Source organism: Lepidochelys kempii, chromosome 9 (genome assembly GCF_965140285.1).
Source record: "Lepidochelys kempii isolate rLepKem1 chromosome 9, rLepKem1.hap1, whole genome shotgun sequence".
Taxonomy (NCBI): domain Eukaryota; kingdom Metazoa; phylum Chordata; order Testudines; family Cheloniidae; genus Lepidochelys; species Lepidochelys kempii.
In genome coordinates, this window is record NC_136388.1 from 32281742 (window position 1) to 32303168 (window position 21427).

The 21427-nt window shown below is 40.7% G+C and overlaps 1 protein-coding gene across 4 annotated transcripts in view; it reads right to left on the minus strand.

The window, feature by feature from the left end:
* The window catches only part of PLS1 (plastin 1), an 83817-nt gene that overhangs the window by 20241 nt on the left and 42149 nt on the right, over positions 1 to 21427 (minus strand). For all 4 annotated transcript variants that reach the window (XM_073359778.1, XM_073359782.2, XM_073359780.1 and 1 more), the window contains 8 exons: positions 20251 to 20414; positions 17555 to 17684; positions 13166 to 13298; positions 12089 to 12170; positions 9303 to 9468; positions 8443 to 8585; positions 6696 to 6791; positions 2073 to 2268 (listed from right to left, as the gene is read on the minus strand). In XM_073359778.1, coding sequence (XP_073215879.1) covers positions 2073 to 2268; positions 6696 to 6791; positions 8443 to 8585; positions 9303 to 9468; positions 12089 to 12170; positions 13166 to 13298; positions 17555 to 17684; positions 20251 to 20414 — 1110 coding nt within the window. The remainder of the gene's footprint in view (positions 1 to 2072; positions 2269 to 6695; positions 6792 to 8442; positions 8586 to 9302; positions 9469 to 12088; positions 12171 to 13165; positions 13299 to 17554; positions 17685 to 20250; positions 20415 to 21427) is intronic.

The following is a 21427-nucleotide window of genomic DNA, read 5'->3' on the forward strand; positions in this document are numbered from 1 at the left end:
CAGTGGCAGGGATGGGGAGAAGCCTTATATGACCAACCTATAGGCAAAATTCATTACTCAGTTCTATTCACTACTGATTTAAACTATACCTGAGATCCATATTCTTGTTCACATTTACATGTAATTCATGTTAAATAAATTTCTTAATCAAGTGGCACTTTGGGCCTGGGCGGCAGGAGGAGCCCCTCTCTGGGGAGGCGAGCCCCTCTCTGGGGAGGCTAGCCCCCAGTTCTGCCCCTTCTGCCCACGCCCTCTCCACGGCCAGAACCTCACGACCCCCTGCCCGACCCCCTGCCCCACCCCATGCAGCCAGAGCCACTAGCCCCTCCCCCCAGCTGCAGGAGCTCCCTCCCACCGCAGGAGCCCCAAGCCCTCCCGCACCTGCCTGGAGGAGCCCTGGGCCAGCCACAGCCTGGAGTGACCCCCTCTTGTCTAGACGAGCCATAGGCCAGCTGCAGTTCAGAGCACTTGTCCTGCCCGCCGCCCAGAGGAGCCCCAGCCGGGCTGGCTGAAGCCCCGAGCGGAGGAGCCCCACAGGACTGGCCAAAGCCCCGAGCCCCCCGCCGCCCCCTCACACACCTGCCTGGAGGAGCCCTGGGCCAGCCGCAGCCCAGAGCCTCCCCTGCCCCCGCCCCCGCTTCCCCACGGCGCCTAGCGGAGGAACCCTGGCAGGACTGGCCAAAGCCCCAGGCGGAGCCTCCCCTGCCTAGAGGAGCCCCGACTGGGCTGGCCAAAGTGCCGAGCCAAGCCTCCCCCGCCCAGAGGAGCCCAGCGCTGGTTGCAGCCACGCCGTGCTCCCCTCCGCAGACCCTACCCACCCACCGTCCAGGAGAAAAGTGTCTGTAGAAGATGCTTCTGATATGCTCCATGCAGCAGCAGGTCCGGGGTGGCTGAGGAGGGGATATGTGCTTCAGCCTCCCCAGAACCTGCATGGGGCATAATAAAGCAAAAACTTCACTGCCAAACCACACAACCAGGGGTCCAGCGACCACAGCAATGCCGGGGGAGGCAGTGCCTCCCCATGCCTATTAAATCTGCCACCCATGACTTTAGTCCTTATTTTGCTCTTGGATAGAAGCAACCATCTCCAATGGACTTTAACAGCAATTCTTGGCCCCTTTGTGTTTAAAAGTGCTGGAAAATTAAATGGAATTCTGTTTGTGATGTGAAGGGCCACTAGGACAAAAATTTTAGAATATGCTTGTCTTTACTCTACCCTGTTAAGAGAATAGTGCAGTTCTGCTACATCTATTACCCTGTTCCTAAAAGAAAGTCCTGATAATGTGCAATGAAATGTTCGTATAAAAAAACCCTGAGAGTGCAGTACAACACCAAGATACCAAGCACTTCTTGGCATGCAACCCAGGTAGTGGTATTGGCATAAACCATGGAGGAAGCCACATGCCCTCCTTCCCAACCAGAGTATAAACATCATGCTCATGGTAATCTCATAGGAAGGGGTGGGGGGGATCCTCAGGAACTCATGGGGGGGAAATTTTGTTCTCAGCAAATGAAGTGGCTGAAGGTTATTCAGGAATCAGGATTTATCTACAATACAGAGACTTTGCTGCTATAGCTATGCTGGTATAGAAATATCAGTAACAGCACCTAATGGAAAGGTGGCATATGCTGACAAAAGGAGTTTGCTGGCATAGCTATGCTACCTCCCCGAATGACATTAACTATGCTGACACAAGCATTCTTCTGTCAGAATTGTTGCATCTGCACCAGAGGAGATGCTGGCATAGCTAAATTGGCTGGGCAGGGCGTGGGATTGTTTCACGCTCCCAACCAACATAGCTATCCTAGAAACACTTAATAGTGTAGACCAAGCTTCAATCGGCCTTTTGTCAGGGCCAGCACCAGTGAGGGAAACTCCACATTCTGATATCTGGAATGAGGGAGGTTCCTACAACAAGCTAATACTTGAAAAACTAATTGTAGTTTTATATATTAGTGTTTACATAGGCACAATCATATGGGGACAATCCAGTCAGAAGACCTAACTTCTATGTGTTATGCACACTCTTTAATGTTCTTATTTCTCACTAGGACAGGTTGAAAGAGCTCACCTTCTAGTAAATTGAGATCATACATGGAACTGTCAGGCTTGTGCAGCGATGGGTATGTGTTAAATAGATTTGCAACAAAAGCCAAGTTAAGTTTAGGGTTGCCTGCAACTACATCAGCTGGAGTAACAAACTGTCTGCAGCCTAGTTTGTCTGCCTGCTGAAGCATATATTCAGCCCTCTTCAAGTCATTTTTCTCCTAGAAAAGAAAGTTAAAAAAAGAAAAAGAAAAAACATTTTTAATGAAGTTTGGCTTTTCAGGTTCTTTTTTGTTTCTCTGGACTCTCATCTTAATTGCATCATAATTAAAGATTAGGCGCAGCATACAATATGTGGATGTAGACCTTGTTCAGAATGAAGGTATTTTTGGGACCTTTTTCATAAGGTGACAATCTGTCATCCTTTTTTCTTCTAAAACATAATCAAACACTTGTTGAATCCTCTTAATTGCCATAAAGTTAGCGAACATAATCTAAAAAGAAAAGGAGTACTAGTGGCACCTTAGAGACTAACCAATTTATTGGAGCATAAGCTTTCGTGAGCTACAGCTCACTTCATCAGATGCATATCGTGGAAACTGAGCTGTAGCTCACGAAAGCTTATGCTCCAATAAATTGGTTAGTCTCTAAGGTGCCACTAGTACTCCTTTTCTTTTTGCGAATACAGACTAACACGGCTGCTACTCTGAAACCTGAACATAATCTGACAATCAAAAATCATGTCATCAATTAGCGAGCAGTTTGTGTAACTTGTAGAAGGGGTTTTTGTTTGTTTGCATTATTCATTTACCTAGAAGAATTCAGTCTACCCAACCCACATCATATGCAGCATGTAGATGTACATATAGTCCCAATAGTTACTGCTCATCTTTTGCTCAGATCACAGCCAATAAATATCCATGGCCATGTAGGCTGGGAAGCCATGGCTGCCACCCAAAATCCAAAAGAAAAAACAGGGGTCTCCATCGCAGAGCTTTGGCACAGGAATAGCTTGAGGGAGAAGAGAACTCCTATAAAGTGCTGTGTATTTTTGTGTCACTCGGTAGCTGATTTTTTTAATTCTTATTTTATTAATGGATTCATTCTTTTAATAGAAATCTTATAAAACTTGTTTTACAACTTAAAAAGAGATAAACTTAGACCAATTTATAATTGTTTATATACTATGGAAGTCCCTATAGCTGTACTGATGAGAACTGCTATCAGTCACTCTCTTCAACTTTGTGGTATTGATTACATATTGTGGCTGATGCTTTTCTACTATTCATCTTCCTTTTCTGGCTTGTCAGTTGGTGGTGTTTGCTAAAGTCTTTCATAATCTCATGTTTATGTCCAAAATTCTGGTTTTCTTACATTTAAACATGTAACCTGTTCGTTAGTTGTAATTACCAAAACTCTGTGATATTAAACTTTTCTCCTTTTTCCTCATATCTGTTATCATTAGTTTAATTATCTTAATTTTTAGTTCAACATTCACTGTTGTTGAAAGGATTTCTCCCTTCCTTAGTATTCAAAAAAGTTCTCAAATTGTCAGGTTTGGTGGTGGGTGATGACCCTTTTCCAGCAAACTTCAAAAAAGTTTCACCAGATTTCTAAATAGTTATCTTTTTCCTTCTCCCTTGAGGAACTCTGGCATGATTGATTTATTTTTCCGGTACTAGAATTTCCCCCACTTTTTTTGATACAAATCAGTAGTTCTAGGGGAGTCACTCTTCCTCAAAACCACCTTGCTATTGTAATTCTAGCAGCAGCAAGGAGATGAGTGATCAATAAGTTTATGGCTTTCATAAGACGCAGCGTTTACCAGGACAATTTACTAAAAATACTAAGGAGTTATTTGACAGCTGACACCCTGTTATCCCCTTATAGAGACTCCATCAGCTTTCCAAAATGTCTGATTTTTCATAACAAATAATGAAATCCCACTTTCTATATTCAGCAACTCAGAACTCTAGGTCAGCTTGTCATTTTCTGAGAGGAGTCACTATAACGCTGATATAGGAGTAAGCCCATTGTACTCAGCAATAGAGTTGGTCAAAATATGCGGGGAGGCATAGAAAAAAATTCAAATTTTTGGTAGAAATGAATATTGAAATTTTTCAGCAGAAAACAAATATTTTGGTTTTCAGACAAAATATTGCAGGGTTATGGTATTTATTTTTTAACAAAAAAATTTTTTGCACAGAAAACAAAGTTTTCATGAAAAATTTCATTTAGCCAAAAACCCAATTTTCTGTCAAACAGTTGCAATGGAAATTTTTCAACTAACCTTATTCAGCACCCTCAAGAGGAGAAATGTTTTGACCCTCAGCTGGGTTAAGGCTCAACGGAAGGGTTCTGCACACTCCTGCCCCTTTGCTGTTGTGGCCTGAAGTTTCCCACACCCTCCATCATTGCTGATGAATGGAAGGGAACCTTCCTACCTCTGAATGCCATCCGATTTGAAGAAGCAACATGAGAATACAAGTCTTCATTCTTTTTCCCAGGCTGAGTTCCAGAACACAACTGGGCAACCCAGTTAGAATTCTTCAGCTGGGGAAGAGAATAGAACCCAAGAATAGGATGCTAAGATGACATCTATATTTGGGAGACCTGACTGCAAAATAGTTTTCCCTGACACAGTTCCACCTTGTAAGGTAGAAGGCACTGTGACAGATATTGCAACCTCAGGCAATCTCTTGGACTATGTTGTATTAAGTTTATGAATAGTTTATGTATCACTGTAGGCCAGGGATTGCATGCAATTCGGGGGGGAGGGCAATCGGGAGGGAGGAGGAGAAGAGGGTTACCACCGCTCCTCCAGGAACTAGAAATAGTGGGGGTCCTGATGCACAGACATGCCCAGGCAGATATATTACCCCGGTGTCTGACCATCTTCTCAGTATTTCACTGCAGGGTGTTGTGTGTGATGGTTATTAGATGTTTGTACAGGACAGTCTATTAGTTATGTAACATCTAGGATATTGCATTCCAAAACTGCAGGAAGTGAAATTTGTGGGGGAGGGTCAGAGCTGACTCAATCAGCATTGAGAACAATTGACATCCATGGAGCCAGCCCCGTGTTTACTGTCTGGATCAGATGCAGTCTTGAGCATTTACAAAGATAAAAGAACTCCAGTAAAAGTCTCTGAACCCCTGGGTCTAGGAGACCATAGTCTGGAACTGTTTAAGAGAAGAAGAAAAGGCACATGATGCTATCCATTCCGAAGGAGACACTCTGCCAGTGGGAGTGTCTCATGAAAGGTGAATCCCAGCTTTTTCTGGATTGGACAAGTGCCGTACAGATTCATCGTTGGGTGAGAAATACTTTATTAGACAGGAAAGTAACTTATTAAGAAGGACAGGCTACAGATTGCATTTTATGGTTTTCTTTTAAATGTAAACCTCTGATTCCAAGCCCTTATACTTTCTTTTATTAGAAACTGTATCTCAAGCTCTGTTAAATAAACAAGTTTGTTTTTACTATGGACTCATCTAAGTGCCTTGTGCTAAAGAGGCTGTTGAACTGAGGTGAAACCAGTGAACTGGGGTGCACTGCTTCCATGGAGGCGGCGGATCGGTGTACATTGCTGGTGCCCAGCACATAAGGGACTGGGCGCTTGAGTGTAACACAGTGTGTAAATTGTTAGTCTGCACTGGGAAAGAGTAGGAGTGGAGCGCTTGTGTTGCCAGCAGCCAGTAATTGGGGAGGTTTTCCCATGGCTGGCACAGCCAATCTCCTTCTTCATCCTGTGTGCAGGTGGTAGAAATTCCCACAGACAGCCTCAGTTAACCCTAAAAAGTGTCATAGGAGTGATTAAGGTGAATAACTTAGGTTGTAAATATCTCCGGAAAATTACCACTTCTGGTGAGACTTGCATATACTGGGTCACAGTAAGGTTTCCAGAGGCCAACAGGCAAAGGACTTTTGAAATAAAAAGGCTGGGTTTAAACTGACCCAGGACAAGGCCTTCTTTCTGATTCAGGAAATGGACAGGACCTTCTGTCCACAGGGGACCCCAACCTTGCAGAAGGGTTAGAAAAACTTTTGCTAACTAGACCCCCATAAGACTGGTGACTCCTGGTAAGCTTAGTGTGTGTTTAAATCTATTTATGGTTTTTATTATTTTTTCTCTGATCTTTTCCCTTCAGAATAAAGATGCTTGCTTAGAAGTTGCTGTGTGATAACTGGTAACTGCTGGCGATACACTATTCATAGACTTCAGAGAAAGCAAAGCACAGGCACTGGCCTTTAGGCAGACTAGCTTACTGGGGATATCACAGTGTAAGGCAGGGAGCTGTGCAGCCTTCAAATCCCCTGGTCAGAAAGAATGGGACAAGGGTCCCTGCTCAGACACAGGTGATGGCTGGAGACCTGAGATATAACTGAGCACTAAATGGACCATGTGGGCAGGAGGAAATACGGACACAGTTCCCCTGGAAACTGTGACAGGCACCTAATCATGTTTCAACATTATCCTGAAACTGTACCAATCCTGCAGAGTTCAAAGCTTTTTCATGGTTTCATTATGCTCCTGTCTGCACTACAAAATGGAACCATATTCTGGATGTAACCAAGTCCCTGGATATGTAGATGGGGTCTCTGTTAAATAGACATAGGTATCTTTTTGACCCTCAGGATACTTACATTAAATCCTGAAAGGTCAATGTTAATGGGAATTTCATCATCTTTGTCTCCTTTGAGTGCAATCTGATTCAGCAGGTGGTAGTAGGCTCTTGAATCCTAAAACAAACAATATAATAGTAGGGAATAAGCAAATATTTGCTCCTTTTAATATAGTATACTGCACTTAGGCTCTGATGCAAAGATCATTGAAGTCAATATGACTTGCACTGATTTCAGTGGATTTTGGATCAGGCCCTTAGTCAAGATCCACTTAATCAAGAAGGCCACTTCACTGAGACATTTCACATAGAATCAGTTTAGCCAAATGACATAGTGAATAGGAATGACTTCTGTTTAATCATGACAGAATAAAATTCTTCTTATTGGGAATGTACTAGCCAGTTCTAAGAGTTAAAATATATTTAAGGCAGATGTTAAATAGGAGTGAAATTCTAGCTCCAGTCTTTTGATACAAAAGTTACTAAATAAAGTTTTCATAAAAAGAAAATAAAAATGAAATGATGTGGATCTCATTTTTATGAGTCAGAACAATATTTTAGTTAAGTCTTTTCAAACAGCTTTTTTTTAAAATGGCCTTTTCTCTTAATAGGCCAATTAACTTGGACAATAGTTTGTGGACCAAGATGCCCCAGTTAAAAGGAGTCTATTTGTTTTATCATTCATTATATGTATTAGATACAATGTTCAATACATGTTTTTGCTTTCCCTGTTCCCTTACAAACAAAAAAGAAAGAGGGATAAACCTGTCTTTCTGATAAAAGCAGCAAATGTTAAAAATATTTAATACTTGTCCTGCATATTAAAGGTCATTTTGATTAGATTTGCACTCTTTCATTAAAAGAAAGCCAGTTAATTATTTTCTTTGTAAATAGTCTCTTCCCTAGTATTTCATAAAGAATACAGAGATAGCTACATAATTATCTTTAATGGTTATTCTGAAATTAGTGGAGGGAAGATGTCCATGGAATCCCCTCACTTATTACCCACAGGGAACACTTCCCTTCACTTTTAATTTTAAAAGTGCTGTTGTCTCTTATTGGACTTAATGCAGCACCAAGCACACTTTATACTGCCTGGCTGATACTAGAGAAAGGAGAAGGATACATCTACCAGCTGCCACAGTGGAGCCAGAGTGTGTTTCAACCCCATGAAGTCAGTGAATTGAATCCGCAGCAAGGCACTGGTATGCCTCCTTTGTTGCAGGATTGGTTGGGACCGTAACTGGGAGGGATTTTCCTTGGATTGTGGGGCCAATAAGCACACCAGATGTGTCTTCTTTGGGAGTGGTCTCTTGACACCCCAAGCTGTGGTGGAGGGACAATCACCTATTGTTACAGATGAGCCAGATGATGGCTGAAAGCCACATTCTCCTCCTCACAAGATAACAAAGGTAAGTGAGGCCTCATGGGAAGGGTTAAAGGGCAAGGTGTAAAGTTGTGGATGGGAGTGTGCGATTCATCCCAAACGGTTCTAATTACAATTAGGAATTTCTGGACTCCTGAATATGGGCTGCTATTTGGGCTATGTGGAAAGTGCTTCGTTTGGGTTGTGTATCCTTAGTTGATACACAGCATCAGCAACTAAACAATATAATCATGGGTGGTCAAAAGAATGCGCAGTGCTAGACACACTTGGTGAATATGTACCTATAAAAAGCAGATCACTAATTCTGGTCTCAATCTTTTGTTTTTAAAAATATTACATTTTGGCATGACTGTATTCACTTACTAGAGTGACAAATATATACCTTAATGTCTTCACTGAAGTTGTTGATTTTCTGCCATCCTGCATTGGCCAGATGATAGTTCACCCAACGTAGCAAGAGCTCTTCTGGGGAAAGTTTCAGTAGCTGCTCTAGTTCTTCCCCTTCATTTAGCAGAGCAATAAGAGCTAAAAGTGAATGTGAAAGAAAGCCGAATTATTGCTATCATGGTCACAAAACATTTAATCCCAAATTGCATACTTTATCACAACTGACACCAGAATAAGTATACTTTTATATGTACCTAGGAAGCCAGTGCCAATGGTTCCATCAAGGATGAGTAAAAGAAGATGTGCCTTAACTACAAGGGCCACACAGAAATTGATTAAATTATGTATTGATGAAAACATTAGTCATAAAGTGAAAGTATCAGCCCAATGTACTAACAGTAATTCTATGGTTTGAAAACAGCTGCATTAAATTAAATAGATAGCAGAAAGCTAGAAGCAGTAGAGGTAAGAGTTCTTTGAAAGATGGCCAGTGTAAAGTAGAATGATTTTAAGACAAAAGAAGTTAGAAGGACAGTATAATGTGAATTCAGGATATGGGACTGGCTGCAGTCTAAAAGTTTATGATAGTGGGGCACTGCAGAAGACAAACAGATGACAGGATGCCAAAGAAAATAATGCAAACACAACAAAGGTCAGTCAGATCTGGGACCAACGACCAACCAGATGGCAGGACTTCATATGTAGGGACATGACAGGGCTGGGCTTAAGGGAAGAACAAGTCCTGGACAGGAATGAAAGGTGAATTGAAAGGTGAATGAAAGCCGTATTGCTCCCGACGTCTGAAAAGTTGGAGGGAGGGAGAGAGAGAGCACCTGACATTACTTCCTTTCTTACCTTCATTTCTGGAGATCTCAATATCAGCAAAAAGACCAACTTTAATGATCTGCCACAAGAGACCTAATACCAAGTGTGGTTTTCCTTCTTTTAGATCTTGTGATCCAATGTTGACCACTGTACAGCCAATAGCTGATGCAGAATTCAGGGCAAGATTTAGATTTTCCTAATTGAAACATCAACATTAACTAAATTAGCCAGTCAGTTTGTTAGTTTTAAAATAGTAGTCACCACCTTTGTTTCTTCTGTGAGTTTCTAAAGTTACAAAAACCAGTGCATTAGATGAATACTCAGATTAGGTTTGGTAATTCACTAGAATGCAATACAAAATAGTAGCATTGCTCAAAACCTTGTCCCTCTCAGATTTTGGACGGCACTTCAGATTCTTAAATCTTGGGTTGAGTGCTGTAGCTCTTTTTAGAAATCTCACATTGGTACCTTCTTTGCATTTTGTCAAATCTGCTGTGAAAGAGTTTTTAAAACAAACATGTGCTGGGTCATCATCCGAGACTGCTATAACACGAAATATATGGCAGAATGCAGGTAAAACCCTGCAATACTAGTTACAAAAGTGCCATGCAAATGCCTAATCTCACATTGTAAATAAGAAGCAGGCAGCAGTATCTCCTGTAAATGTAAACAAATTTGTTTGTCTTAGCAATTGACTGAACAAGAAGTAGGACTTGTAGGCTCTAAAGTTTTACATTGTTTTGCTTTTGAGTGCAGTTATGTTAAAAAAAAAGTCTACGTTTGTAAGTTACACTTTCACAATAAAGAGAATACACTACAGTACTTGTATGAGGAACTGAAAAATACTATTTCTCTATCAGTTTTACACTGAAAATATTTGTAATTAATAATATAAAGTGAGCACTGTACACTTTGTATTCTGTGTTGTAATGGAAATCAATATATTTGAAAATGTAGAAATGTCCATAATATTTAATACATTTCAATTGGCTATTGTTTAACAGTGTGATTAATCACGATTAATTTTGAGTTACCTGTGATTAATTGACAGCCCTAGTTAAAAATTGATCCAGGCTCTCACCATCTCATGTCTAGATTATCGCAACTTTGTTTTTTCTGGCCTTGACAAAAGCAGTCATGCCTCACTTGTATCCATTCAGAATACTGCTCCAAAGATAATTCTCCTAGCCCATCCTTTGACCATCTCAACCCTCTCTTGAATGCCTCCTCTGGTTCCCCTTCCCTACTGCATCAAACATAAGCTTATTTTCTTCACTTTCAAGGCCCTTTTTGGCCAATCGCCACCCTACTTATCTCTCATTCACTATGGAACACTTGATGCTAGCCTCCGCATAAGCTCCCATAAAGCTACCTCATTATCCTCCAAACTCCTCCTAAAAACTCTCCTCTGCCATGATGCCTACAATTAAAATTGACAATGGTTAAGCTGCTAATACCAGTGCCTTTCATGCTGACCAATATTGTCTCCTTGTAGGTTTCCTTGTACTCCATCTGTCTGCATCCATTTGTCTCTTGTCTTATATTTAGGCTGTAAGCTGTCTGGGAGCAGGGGCCGTCTTTTGTCTGTTTGTACAGTGCCTAGCACAATGGAGTCCTGATCCATAGCTGTGGCTACTAGGTGCATGTTAATACTAAATAAACTAATTAATAATGAATCATGTCAGGGTGCTTCTTGTTTATCCAAAACACTATGTAAGCAATGTTTTGTCTGCATACTTACCTATGGTAGGTACTTATGTGGCCCTATCAGTCTAGTAACTGAACACTCGGTATGTAGTTCAGAAGTACAAAAAGGTGGTTTCAGACATTTTAAAAACATATTTAGTGCTAACTCTACCCCTACTTCAGAAACTACTGAAGATGGGCTTCCATAATGACTCCATCTTGGGGGGAAAAAAGATAACCACACAAAGAACAATTTACTTTGCTGATTATTTTCTATGGCTCATTTGCTCCAGTACTTTGCAATGCAGAGGAAAAACAAAAGCACAGAATTCACAAGAGAACTGAACAGTGGAGTACTCCTGGAGGGGAAATGTAACTGTGTGATACCTCTCCCTTACCACATAGGCACCTGCATCATGTAAGCTTCAGCAAGACCTTCAGAGACCTAGAAGAACCAGGAGAAGACACTGACTAATTAAGAGCCAGCAGGCCACTTAAGAAGGCTTGCTTGCAGCTGCTCAGGGGTAGTGCTGGGTGAGATTGAGATGGAGGAGGAGCTAGCCCAGAGAGCCCAGGCCTTATTTTCAAGCGCTGCAACTGAGTACTTGCCTTTGTGGTTTTATCTGTTTCTTTAAAGATGCAGACAGCCAAATTCTAAGCTTGTTGTTTCTATTTAATTTTTGAGAGACAGACAACCAGCTTATGGCATGGGCCGCCCTACTTCTAGCAGGTGGCCCAATTTAGGATTTAAGACAGGGAACATCAGCAATAGTATGTTTGGCACTGCAGAGAGTGCTAAGAAGCAGCCTCACTTGTGACCCCTGGAAAGGGGAAAGACCAGGAAAGTAGAGAAGGTAGGTAGCAGCCAATGAAAATATTAAAGATCTAGAAGCTGAAAGGAGAAAGGTCAGCTCTGCATTTCATCAAGGATCAGTGTCCTATGGATCTCCAGGAAAACACAAGCCCATGCAAGCAAACAATGCCACCAGGCTGTCTGACACCTTGAAATCCACACATAGGGCCTGATCTGCTCCCATTTCAATCTACAGCAAAATTGCCATTTAAACAAACCTATAGGAATAGCCTCCTGTAATATAATTAGGTTGTGCCAGAAAAGATGCCATACTTACAGAAATAGTGAAAGGAGTGAGCTTCTTTTTATTAATAGCTCTTTCATCAATTGTATCTGGTTTGGATAAATTAATCATTTTGCTGGGGAAGAAAAAGTCAGAATTTATTCCATCTCTCCAAACAATGGTACTTCAAACAAAACATTAGCATCACTTTTTTGTGGTAAATCTAAAAGTGTTGCTTCATATATTGAAAGCACCAAGGTAAATTCCTATTTTTCCCCTTCAAAAACAACTTCCAATAAAACTAGAAACCATAAAACCTACATGGAAATAAGAAAGTGGAGTAGTCAGATTTATGCTTAGGAGTCCAGCTCTGATTGTACTGCTAACAAAGTTCTCGGGAAGATTCAGACAACTGCAGAATTGAATATATTTATGTTGAGAGCCACTGTAACATGAGAGTGTAAATCTTACAGCTAACATATTATACTTCTGTAGTGCCTTCCATAGAAGGATCTCAAAGCCCTTTTCTATTAATTAATAATGAATTAGGCCCTCAGTACTCCTGTGACATGGGCAAATACCAGTTTTACTAATTCAGAAAACTGCAGCAGAGAGAAATTGGAAGACATCCTGCAAATCTGTAACAGAGTCAAGAGTAAAACTCAGATCTTCTGACTGCCAGTCCTGTGATTTAACCACTAGACAATGCTTTCTAATATTAGAAACTGCAGAGATCTAATTATTTGTTAATGAGCATGATGGGAGGTACAATGATCTAAGTTGTGAAGAGTCTGATTATTCCTGCTACGTGCATTGATCAAGATATAATTCCATTGGTTTAAAGTGGAAAACTCTCCAGCCAATCAGATTTATAACACACACACAGTTATGCAAAGCACATCATTTTTAAATAGGACTCTTTAAATAGGTTACACTTAAAATATATATTCACTAAAGAAGGATTTATAGGAAAAGGATTTTCCCCAATCCTATGACTTGTTAGAAGTATTGATTAAAGGTCAAACCCTGGTGTTATTGAAATCAACAGCAAAACTTTAATTGATTTCAATGTGATCAGGATTTGACCTTCAGAGAACAACTTTCTTATTCTTTCTTTAGTTCTTGACTTACCAAAGGAGGATGCCATCTGCAAGTGACTTAAAAAGACTGGCATCTGATGGATTCATGGGAAGGAGATGCTTACAGTCAGGGTCATCTTTAAGAGCTTTATTTACCCAGTTAACAAAAGCAACTTTTTCTTCCTCTGAAAAACAAAAAAAATTAAAGACTGAGTGATCTAAGAGCCAGGACACCATTAAAATCTACTATTATTATGGTGGACAAAATTATTGAACTGTCCATAGAATATCACAATGCTACTTGCCAAGCAGAGTAATAAGGATAAAAGTATTATTAAAACTTATTACAGGAGTTCAGTGTCTCTGTGATTATGTTAAAGAGGAGTGGAATTAGTATATATGAAATATGCCAGAGCTGAGCAGAGAGGACCTTGCTTAAATATGACAATAGACCAGTCTGCCCTCTACTCTGCCTTTTGGAAGCTGGCAGCACTTCTAAGAATTTGGTCTGAATTATTGTGTTATATTTAACCTTAGGAGATTTATGGCCTGTTCTTGTTTAAAACACTTTAAAAGAGAGACCCTTTCCCTTTTCATATCTAGGGGATGTGTACAGAACTCATTACTTGCATCTAAGAATGCTTATTAAGCCCATAAACAATCAAGCTACAATATCTGTATCTTCACTGGGTTTTCAGTTTCCATATAGTGGGTGCCTGCTCCTGAGAGCTGAGCAGATTTTGTCTGAGGCCTTGTCTATTCTACCATGAAAAGAAAAGGAGTACTTGTGGCACCTTAGAGACGAACCAATTTATTTGAGCATGAGCTTTTGTGAGCTACAGCTCACTTCATCGGATGCATACTGTGGAAATGGCAGAAGACATTATATACACAGAGACCATGAAACAATACCTCCTCCCACCCCACTCTCCTGCTGGTAATAGCTTATCTAAAGTGACCATCAAGTTGAGCCATTTCCAGCACAAATCCAGGTTTTCTCACCCTCCGCGCCCCCCCCCCACACACAAACTCACTCTCCTGCTAGTAATAGCCCATCCAAAGTGACCACTCTCCTTACAATGTGCATGATAATCAAGGTGGGCCATTTCCAGCATAAATCCAAGTTTAACCAGAACGTCGGGGGGGGGGGGGGAATAGAAAAAAACAAGGGGAAATAGGCTACCTTGCATAATGACTTAGCCACTCCCAGTCTCTATTTAAGCCTAAATTAATAGTATCCAATTTGCAAATGAATTCCAATTCAGCAGTTTCTCGCTGGAATCTGGATTTGAAGTTTTTTTGTTGTAAGATAGCGACCTTCATGTCTGTGATTGCGTGACCAGAGAGATTGAAGTAAGGTCGCTATCTTACAACAAAAAAACTTCAAATCCAGACTCCAGCGAGAAACTGCTGAATTGGAATTCATTTGCAAATTGGATACTATTAATTTAGGCTTAAATAGAGACTGGGAGTGGCTAAGTCATTATGCAAGGTAGCCTATTTCCCCTTGTTTTTTCCTACCCCCCCCCCAGACGTTCTGGTTAAACTTGGATTTATGCTGGAAATGGCCCACCTTGATTATCATGCACATTGTAAGGAGAGTGATCAGTTTGGATGAGCTATTGCCAGCAGGAGAGTGAGTTTGTGTGTGGGGGGGGTGAGAAAACCTGGATTTGTGCTGGAAATGCCCCCCCTTGATTATCATGCACATTGTAGGGAGAGTGGTCACTTTGGATGAGCTATTGCCAGCAGGAGAGTGAGTTTGTGTGTGTGGTTTTTGGAGGGGGGTGGCGGGGTGAGAAAACCTGGATTTGTGCTGGAAATGGCCCACCTTGATTATCATACACATTTTAAAGAGAGTGGTCACTTTGGATGGGCTATTACCAGCAGGCGAGTGAGTTTGTGCGGGGGGGGGGGGGGGCGGAGGGTGAGAAAACCTGGATTTGTGCTGGAAATGGCCCAACTTGATGGTCACTTTAGATAAGCTATTACCAGCAGGAGAGTGGGGTGGGAGGAGGTATTGTTTCATGGTCTCTTTGTATATAATGTCTTCTGCCGTTTCCACAGTATGCATCCGATGAAGTGAGCTGTAGCTCACGAAAGCTCATGCTCAAATAAATTGGTTAGTCTCTAAGGTGCCACAAGTACTCCTTTTCTTTTTGCGAATACAGACTAACACAGCTGTTACTCTGAAACCTGTTATTCTACCATGGTAAGTCAAACTAAGGTACACTACTCCAGCTACGTGAATAACATAGCCGAAGTCGACATAGCTTAGGGCAACTTACTGCGGTGTCTACACCATGCTGCGTCAATGGGAGATGCTCTCTCATCGACTTACTTTACTTCTCTCATTCCGGTGGAGTACCGGAGTCAACCAGAGAGCGCTCTGCAATCAATTTAACAGGTCTTCACTAGCCCTTTCTAAATTGACCCCTGCTGCATCTATCACAGCAGCGTTGATCCCCGGTAATTGTAGACATGGCCTGAGACAGTTTAAATATTTCTCCACAGCATTGGATATAAACAAAGGAGTTGATGCTATAAGAACAGTGCATACAGAGTACAGAGTTATCACATACAGAACTCTCAGCCAACACAAATTATCCATGTCCAATATGTAGAATCTTAATTGTGGTTCTAAATATCACAGGGAACTTTAAATTCAAAACTGCCACTTACTACCTACATTATGTAACTCCAAAAAATAATCTACTGTTTAAAGGCTCAATCCTGGAAGATGCGGCACATTCTAGCTCTGATCCAGCAGAGCAGTTAGGCAGATGCTTAGCTTCTGTCGTACCACTCTCGGGAATAAAGTTAAGCATGCACTTCAGTACTTGGGTGGATCAGGGCCAGTGCACTCAGGATCTTGCAAGATTGAGCCCTAAATGGAAACCATCAATCTAGAAACTAGTCAATTTTAAAAAAGAAAGCTAAAAATCCTTTCAGGTACCCTACCTGCCCCTGAGTTCCTCTCCCATTTTTTTTGTGATTTTTTTTTTTTACGATCACATTTTCCTACTTTTAAAAATGGTCTCTTTTGCATTTGCTGTGTGAGACACCCACACAAACAACAAGAAAACAAAACAACAGTAAACCAGAACCTATAGTTATATACAGAAAATGATAATTGTACACATCAGGTAAATAGGTGCACAATTAAAGATCTACACATGCAAACGCCTATTTACATGCACAAATGTTGGGTCTGCATGCACTAATAAATGCATATACACAAAACAGAGGCCCTTTGAACACTACGTCCTAGATGTCTGAAAAGTTCTGTTTTACAAAACCAGGAATGCAATGTCCTTAAGAACTGACATTTATCAGGACAAGAGTAATGCATTCAACTGTATTTTTTTCTGAATTACATTTTCATTCCATCATATAAAATGACACCAAAAACCAAATCATTGCTGATGGGGCCCTCCTCTTCCCAAGTAGAAAAGTACAGGTGCCTTGCTATCTGAACAGCTCCAGGTTCTTTTATATACTCATACAGTCCTACTTTGACATATATTGTCAGCGAGTTATTTGGCAACTCATGATAAATGAAGGCAAAGTGTTGATAAACAGAAGGATATTGACAAATTGCAGGGAGTCCAGAGAAGCACAACAGAAATGATCAGGATGATAACAGGGAAAGACTAAAAGAATTGAATAAAGTGCGTATATACAAAAAACTACTAAGCAGAGGACATAACAGTTTATAAATATCTAGCGAGTATAATAATCAAATAGAGAGGAATTTTTTACCATAGGTGAAGAAAGTATAACTAAAAATATTAGGACGAAATTAAGAAAGAAAATGTAGGTTGAATATTGAGGAAAGCTTCCTAAGTATTAAATTTATAGGCTGTGCAAAAATCTCCCCAAGGGAAGTGGTTGAAGTGCCATTGTTTGGTACATTTAGAACTAAACTGAACAAAGCTTTAGAAAAAACATACTGTAGTGAACAACCCTGCATTGGCAAGGAGACAGATTAGATCATCTAACAGGCTTTTCCCACCTCCAACATGTACTGTGCACTTTTTTTTTATTTTTGGTTCTGCACCATTGAAATGAAAATGTGCGTTCCCTTGTATACATCTCAACAGGAGTGTAAAAGAAAAAAAAAAACAGTTCACAGAATAGATTAACAAACCAAACACAAAACCTTAGTATAAAACATGCTACAAAAGGCTTTCTATTTTTAATTCTTTCTTCCTTGTAACCAGATTTCTCTTTCCACTTTCTGCTCTGGCAAAGAAATCTGACTTACCTTTGGGAGCAGCACAGAACTGTGACAAGCAAACTGAACAGTATAATCTCTACAAAACAGAGCCCTGGCATCTGCACTGCAGAGGTTCACCTTCTACTGGTTTGTTTCTGAGAATTTTTTTTTCCAATTATGTTTTTTCTTCTTTTTTTCTAGTGCTAAGGACAAGTGTTTTACCTGAATAAGAGTGCTGTGTCCCCTCACTGGAAAGTGGTGAAGTTCCTCCAATCGCTGTAATACCCTGTTTTTTGTTTATTGTTTTTCGGAATGATTTGCTAATATCTTTACTTTTCAATTCATGAATAACCTGGAATAGGACATAAAAGAAAGAGCATTTAATCAATTATCATTATCTTAGGGTGACTATTAAACTATCAACTCACCTAACTATTGAAATATTGGTAATTTTTTGACTCTCTTCTTTGATATAGTACAATATAAGGAGGTTATATTATATTATATTTATTATAAGAAGTCTGCTGGTTTTGTGAATAGCTAAGACTCTAGCATTACTAAACCATGTTTTAATCTCCAAATATTAGATTCACAACCCACAAATCTTTTCACAAATATTTTCATGTTTTGTTTATTTTAAACACTGTTTAAATCAAACAAAGACATTTTTGGGAAAAGAGATTTTTAATATTTCCCCACTCAGTTTGTCTTGCTTCTTATACTAGGATGTTATATGTCACTTACAGAGATGCATGTTATTAGGGAGATAGTTGGTACATCTCTCCATGCACAACAGTCACAAAATACTAACACAAACATTAAAATTATGACTAAACTTTCCACCAAAATAAGGAAATTGTCATATAAAACTGATACTCTGTACTGTATTTACCTGCTATGCCTAAGTGTTGTGAAGTTATGTGCTATGTGGGCTGCAATATTGATACACAAGTGTTTAACGGTTCAGTTATGAACCTAAGCAAATTAGAATTTCCAGTAGAAATGCCAACATACCCTAGCAAATTGTAACAAATTGCTTGTTTATTCATATAAACAGCTGCAATACTGTAGATTCAAAGCAAAAATTGCTTGCTTGCAAAAAATAATCAGTCTGAAGCTGTTTGATTCTCACAAATGAAGCACTCCAGCCACTGACCCATGTAAAAAATTATGGCTCCCCTGCGGATTAAAAATATGGCACAGTGATTCAGCGCAATAGTATAGGCATCTTGTATCACAAACAGGATTTAAAGGCTGGAATTTATAACAATCCAACTTTGTTTAAAGGAAGGGCTGAACTGACAGTTCTTGAAGGTGAGGGGCACAGACTGCTTCCTCTGAGGAGGCAGAAAAGGGCACTTATCACAACCAGCTCTGAGTTCTCACACCTTGCCCAAATTAAAGCCAGTAAAGGGGAGAAAGAAAGTTTGAAATATTATCTCATCTTATGAAAGATCCCAGCAGACACACATAGGGATACTTTATCCAGCACTGAAACAGGAGGAAAAACTACATTGTTATGTGAGTACAGTGACCTATATGACCAGAAGCAAATAATATTTTATCTAATTGAAACTGCAGAGAGATTTTAGAGTCTGAATGTGATTACAAAAGTTGGAATTTGGCAAGGACACCAAGTTAATGCGCTACTCTTATGAATAGTACCATAGGATCTTAAATGACTTAGAGATCAGGACCACAGTTTTACATCTCCTTTGAAATAATATGGTGCTTCTTTGTACTGGGCTGGAGCGTTCTTTGGGGTATGGTTCTATACTCTATTCCCAAAACTGGAACCCAAAGACCACAATGAGAGCTAGAGAGAACAGGTCATGCAGTGTAAAAATTGTATGCCATTTAAAATATTTATTTATATTCAGTAGTGCTTAGGCATTCCAGCCATTTTTAGGACCCCACTGGGCTGCGCACCGCAGAAACATCATACAGAAAGATGGTCCTTGCCCCAAAGAGTTTACAATCTAAATATAAGAAAAGAAATAACAGGTGGCTACAGACAGACAGGGAGCACAAGAAAACAGACAACACTAATCAGCATTATGTGGGCTGTGGCACCAGCATGCCAGCTGCTTCTCTGTTGTTATTTGTTAAAGCTTGCTCCTTTATGAAAAGGGTAGATGGAGACAGCAATTTCCCAGGATTATGCTAAAAACAGTTATTGAACTGGGGAAAAAAATAGAGATAAATGATTTTAGTATTCTTACAAAGCTTATTTTGGAGTGGCCAGTTGCTGCATAATAGTCAATCAACTGTCATGCTGTCATAACTATCCTCCCATTCACACATCAGTGAAGGTTTATAATTACTATATATGCTGCTCTTCAAATATTCTCCGGCAATTTAATTTAATTTTGCTACCCTACTCCATCATCTTAGAGATGCTGGGCACTTTGGAGAGTTCAATCTCCTATTAGGCAAGGTAACTGATCCTTCAAAGTTTATACAATACCTTGAATATGTAATATGTTAGAGAAGAACTAACACTGGGATTTTCAAAGGAACCCAAGGGAGTGAAGCACCCAATGCCTATTGAATTTCATGCTACACATTGTAAATCTCAAAGTGTTGGTTTTCTAGTGCCCTATGGGTAGTTGTGGTCCTTCAGAACACTGAACCCCAATGAGCAGTACTGGAGGAATGACTTTCCTATACCCTTGAATAAATATTGTGAAACGGTCCTTTCCTACCTCCATCCCTGTAGCATAATTAAATTGCATGCCTAGTGCATACTGTACACAGGACCTGGTGGTGTTTTCTGTATGGCAAACCTACACTATGTCACAAAATATGCTCTTTAAAATCCAGTTTCATAATTATCTCATACTGCATGTATAGCCTTCTGGTACTAAATTCAAATAATTCTGTCTTAAAGGGTAGCCTGAGAGGACTGTCTTACTTACCGATACAAATTCTTCAAAGTCGATTTTCCCATCTTTGTTGCTATCTGTTACTGCTATAATTTTTTCTACAATCTCTCGCACTTTGTAGCCAGGCAAGGGAAGGCTTGCTTCTTTAAAAAGATCTTGAAGCTCATAATCACTGACATACCCACTATTGTCAATATCTGTAAAATGAAAACATTGTTTTTATTATTTTTTGCTTTAACACAAGTACCAAGCAACAATCAAGGGGAAGGAACATTTTAGCAGAGTGATGGTCTAAAATGATCAGAAAGTAAGAAATCAGATTACCAACTAGAAGCACAACATTCGTTTCAGAGAACGTACCATATATTACATATATTAATCACAAAGGAATACACATAGGTTAGATCCTCAGCTCGTGTAAATCACCATATGGTGAAATCAACAGACTACGCTGATTTACACCAGCTGAAGATCTGGTCCGTACAGTTTAAGTTGTTATTTGTATTGTGGTAGCACCTAGAGGCCAGGGCCAAATGTGCTATACACTTCTTAGGCACCTTCTTAAATTTTCAAGGTAAAGACACAGCAAGGTCCAGGGCCGTCCTTAGGCATAGGTAGCATATGCGGCTGCGTAGGACACCCAAAAATTTGGGGCACCCTTGGGTCTCAGTGTTCAGCCTCCAGCCTCTTCCTACCCCTGTTCTGACCCGTCCTGCAGGCTTCCACCACAGCTGGCTGCTGCAGCCTGGTGAGTCTTCCTCCAGAGGGGATCTAGTACAGTGGTTCTCAAAATGTGGTCTTCAGACCACCAGTGGTCCACGAGCTCCATTCAGGCGGTCCACAGATAGTTCCTTCTGAAGTGTGTGCCTCGGTGGCAGCACACAAGAGAATGAAGGGCCACGCACCTAATTAGTGGAGCCGCGCAGGCGTGACTCCACTAATTAGGTGCCGGGACCCTGGAGAAGACATGTAAGGTGAGGTGGTGGCCTTGGGGGGGATAAGGGATAGGTGGGAGGGGGCAGTGGAGTGAGAAGAGGGGGTGGGGGGAATTTGGGATGTGCAGGGCTGCGGCGGCCAGAGAAAGGCAACTTTCCCCAGCTCCAGGGCTGCGGATGCCGGGGGGAGACGGCCCTTCTTCCCAACCTCAGCTCTGTGGCTGCTGTGGCAGGGGAGAGACCCCCCTCCTTCCTAGCCCTAGCTTAGAGGATGC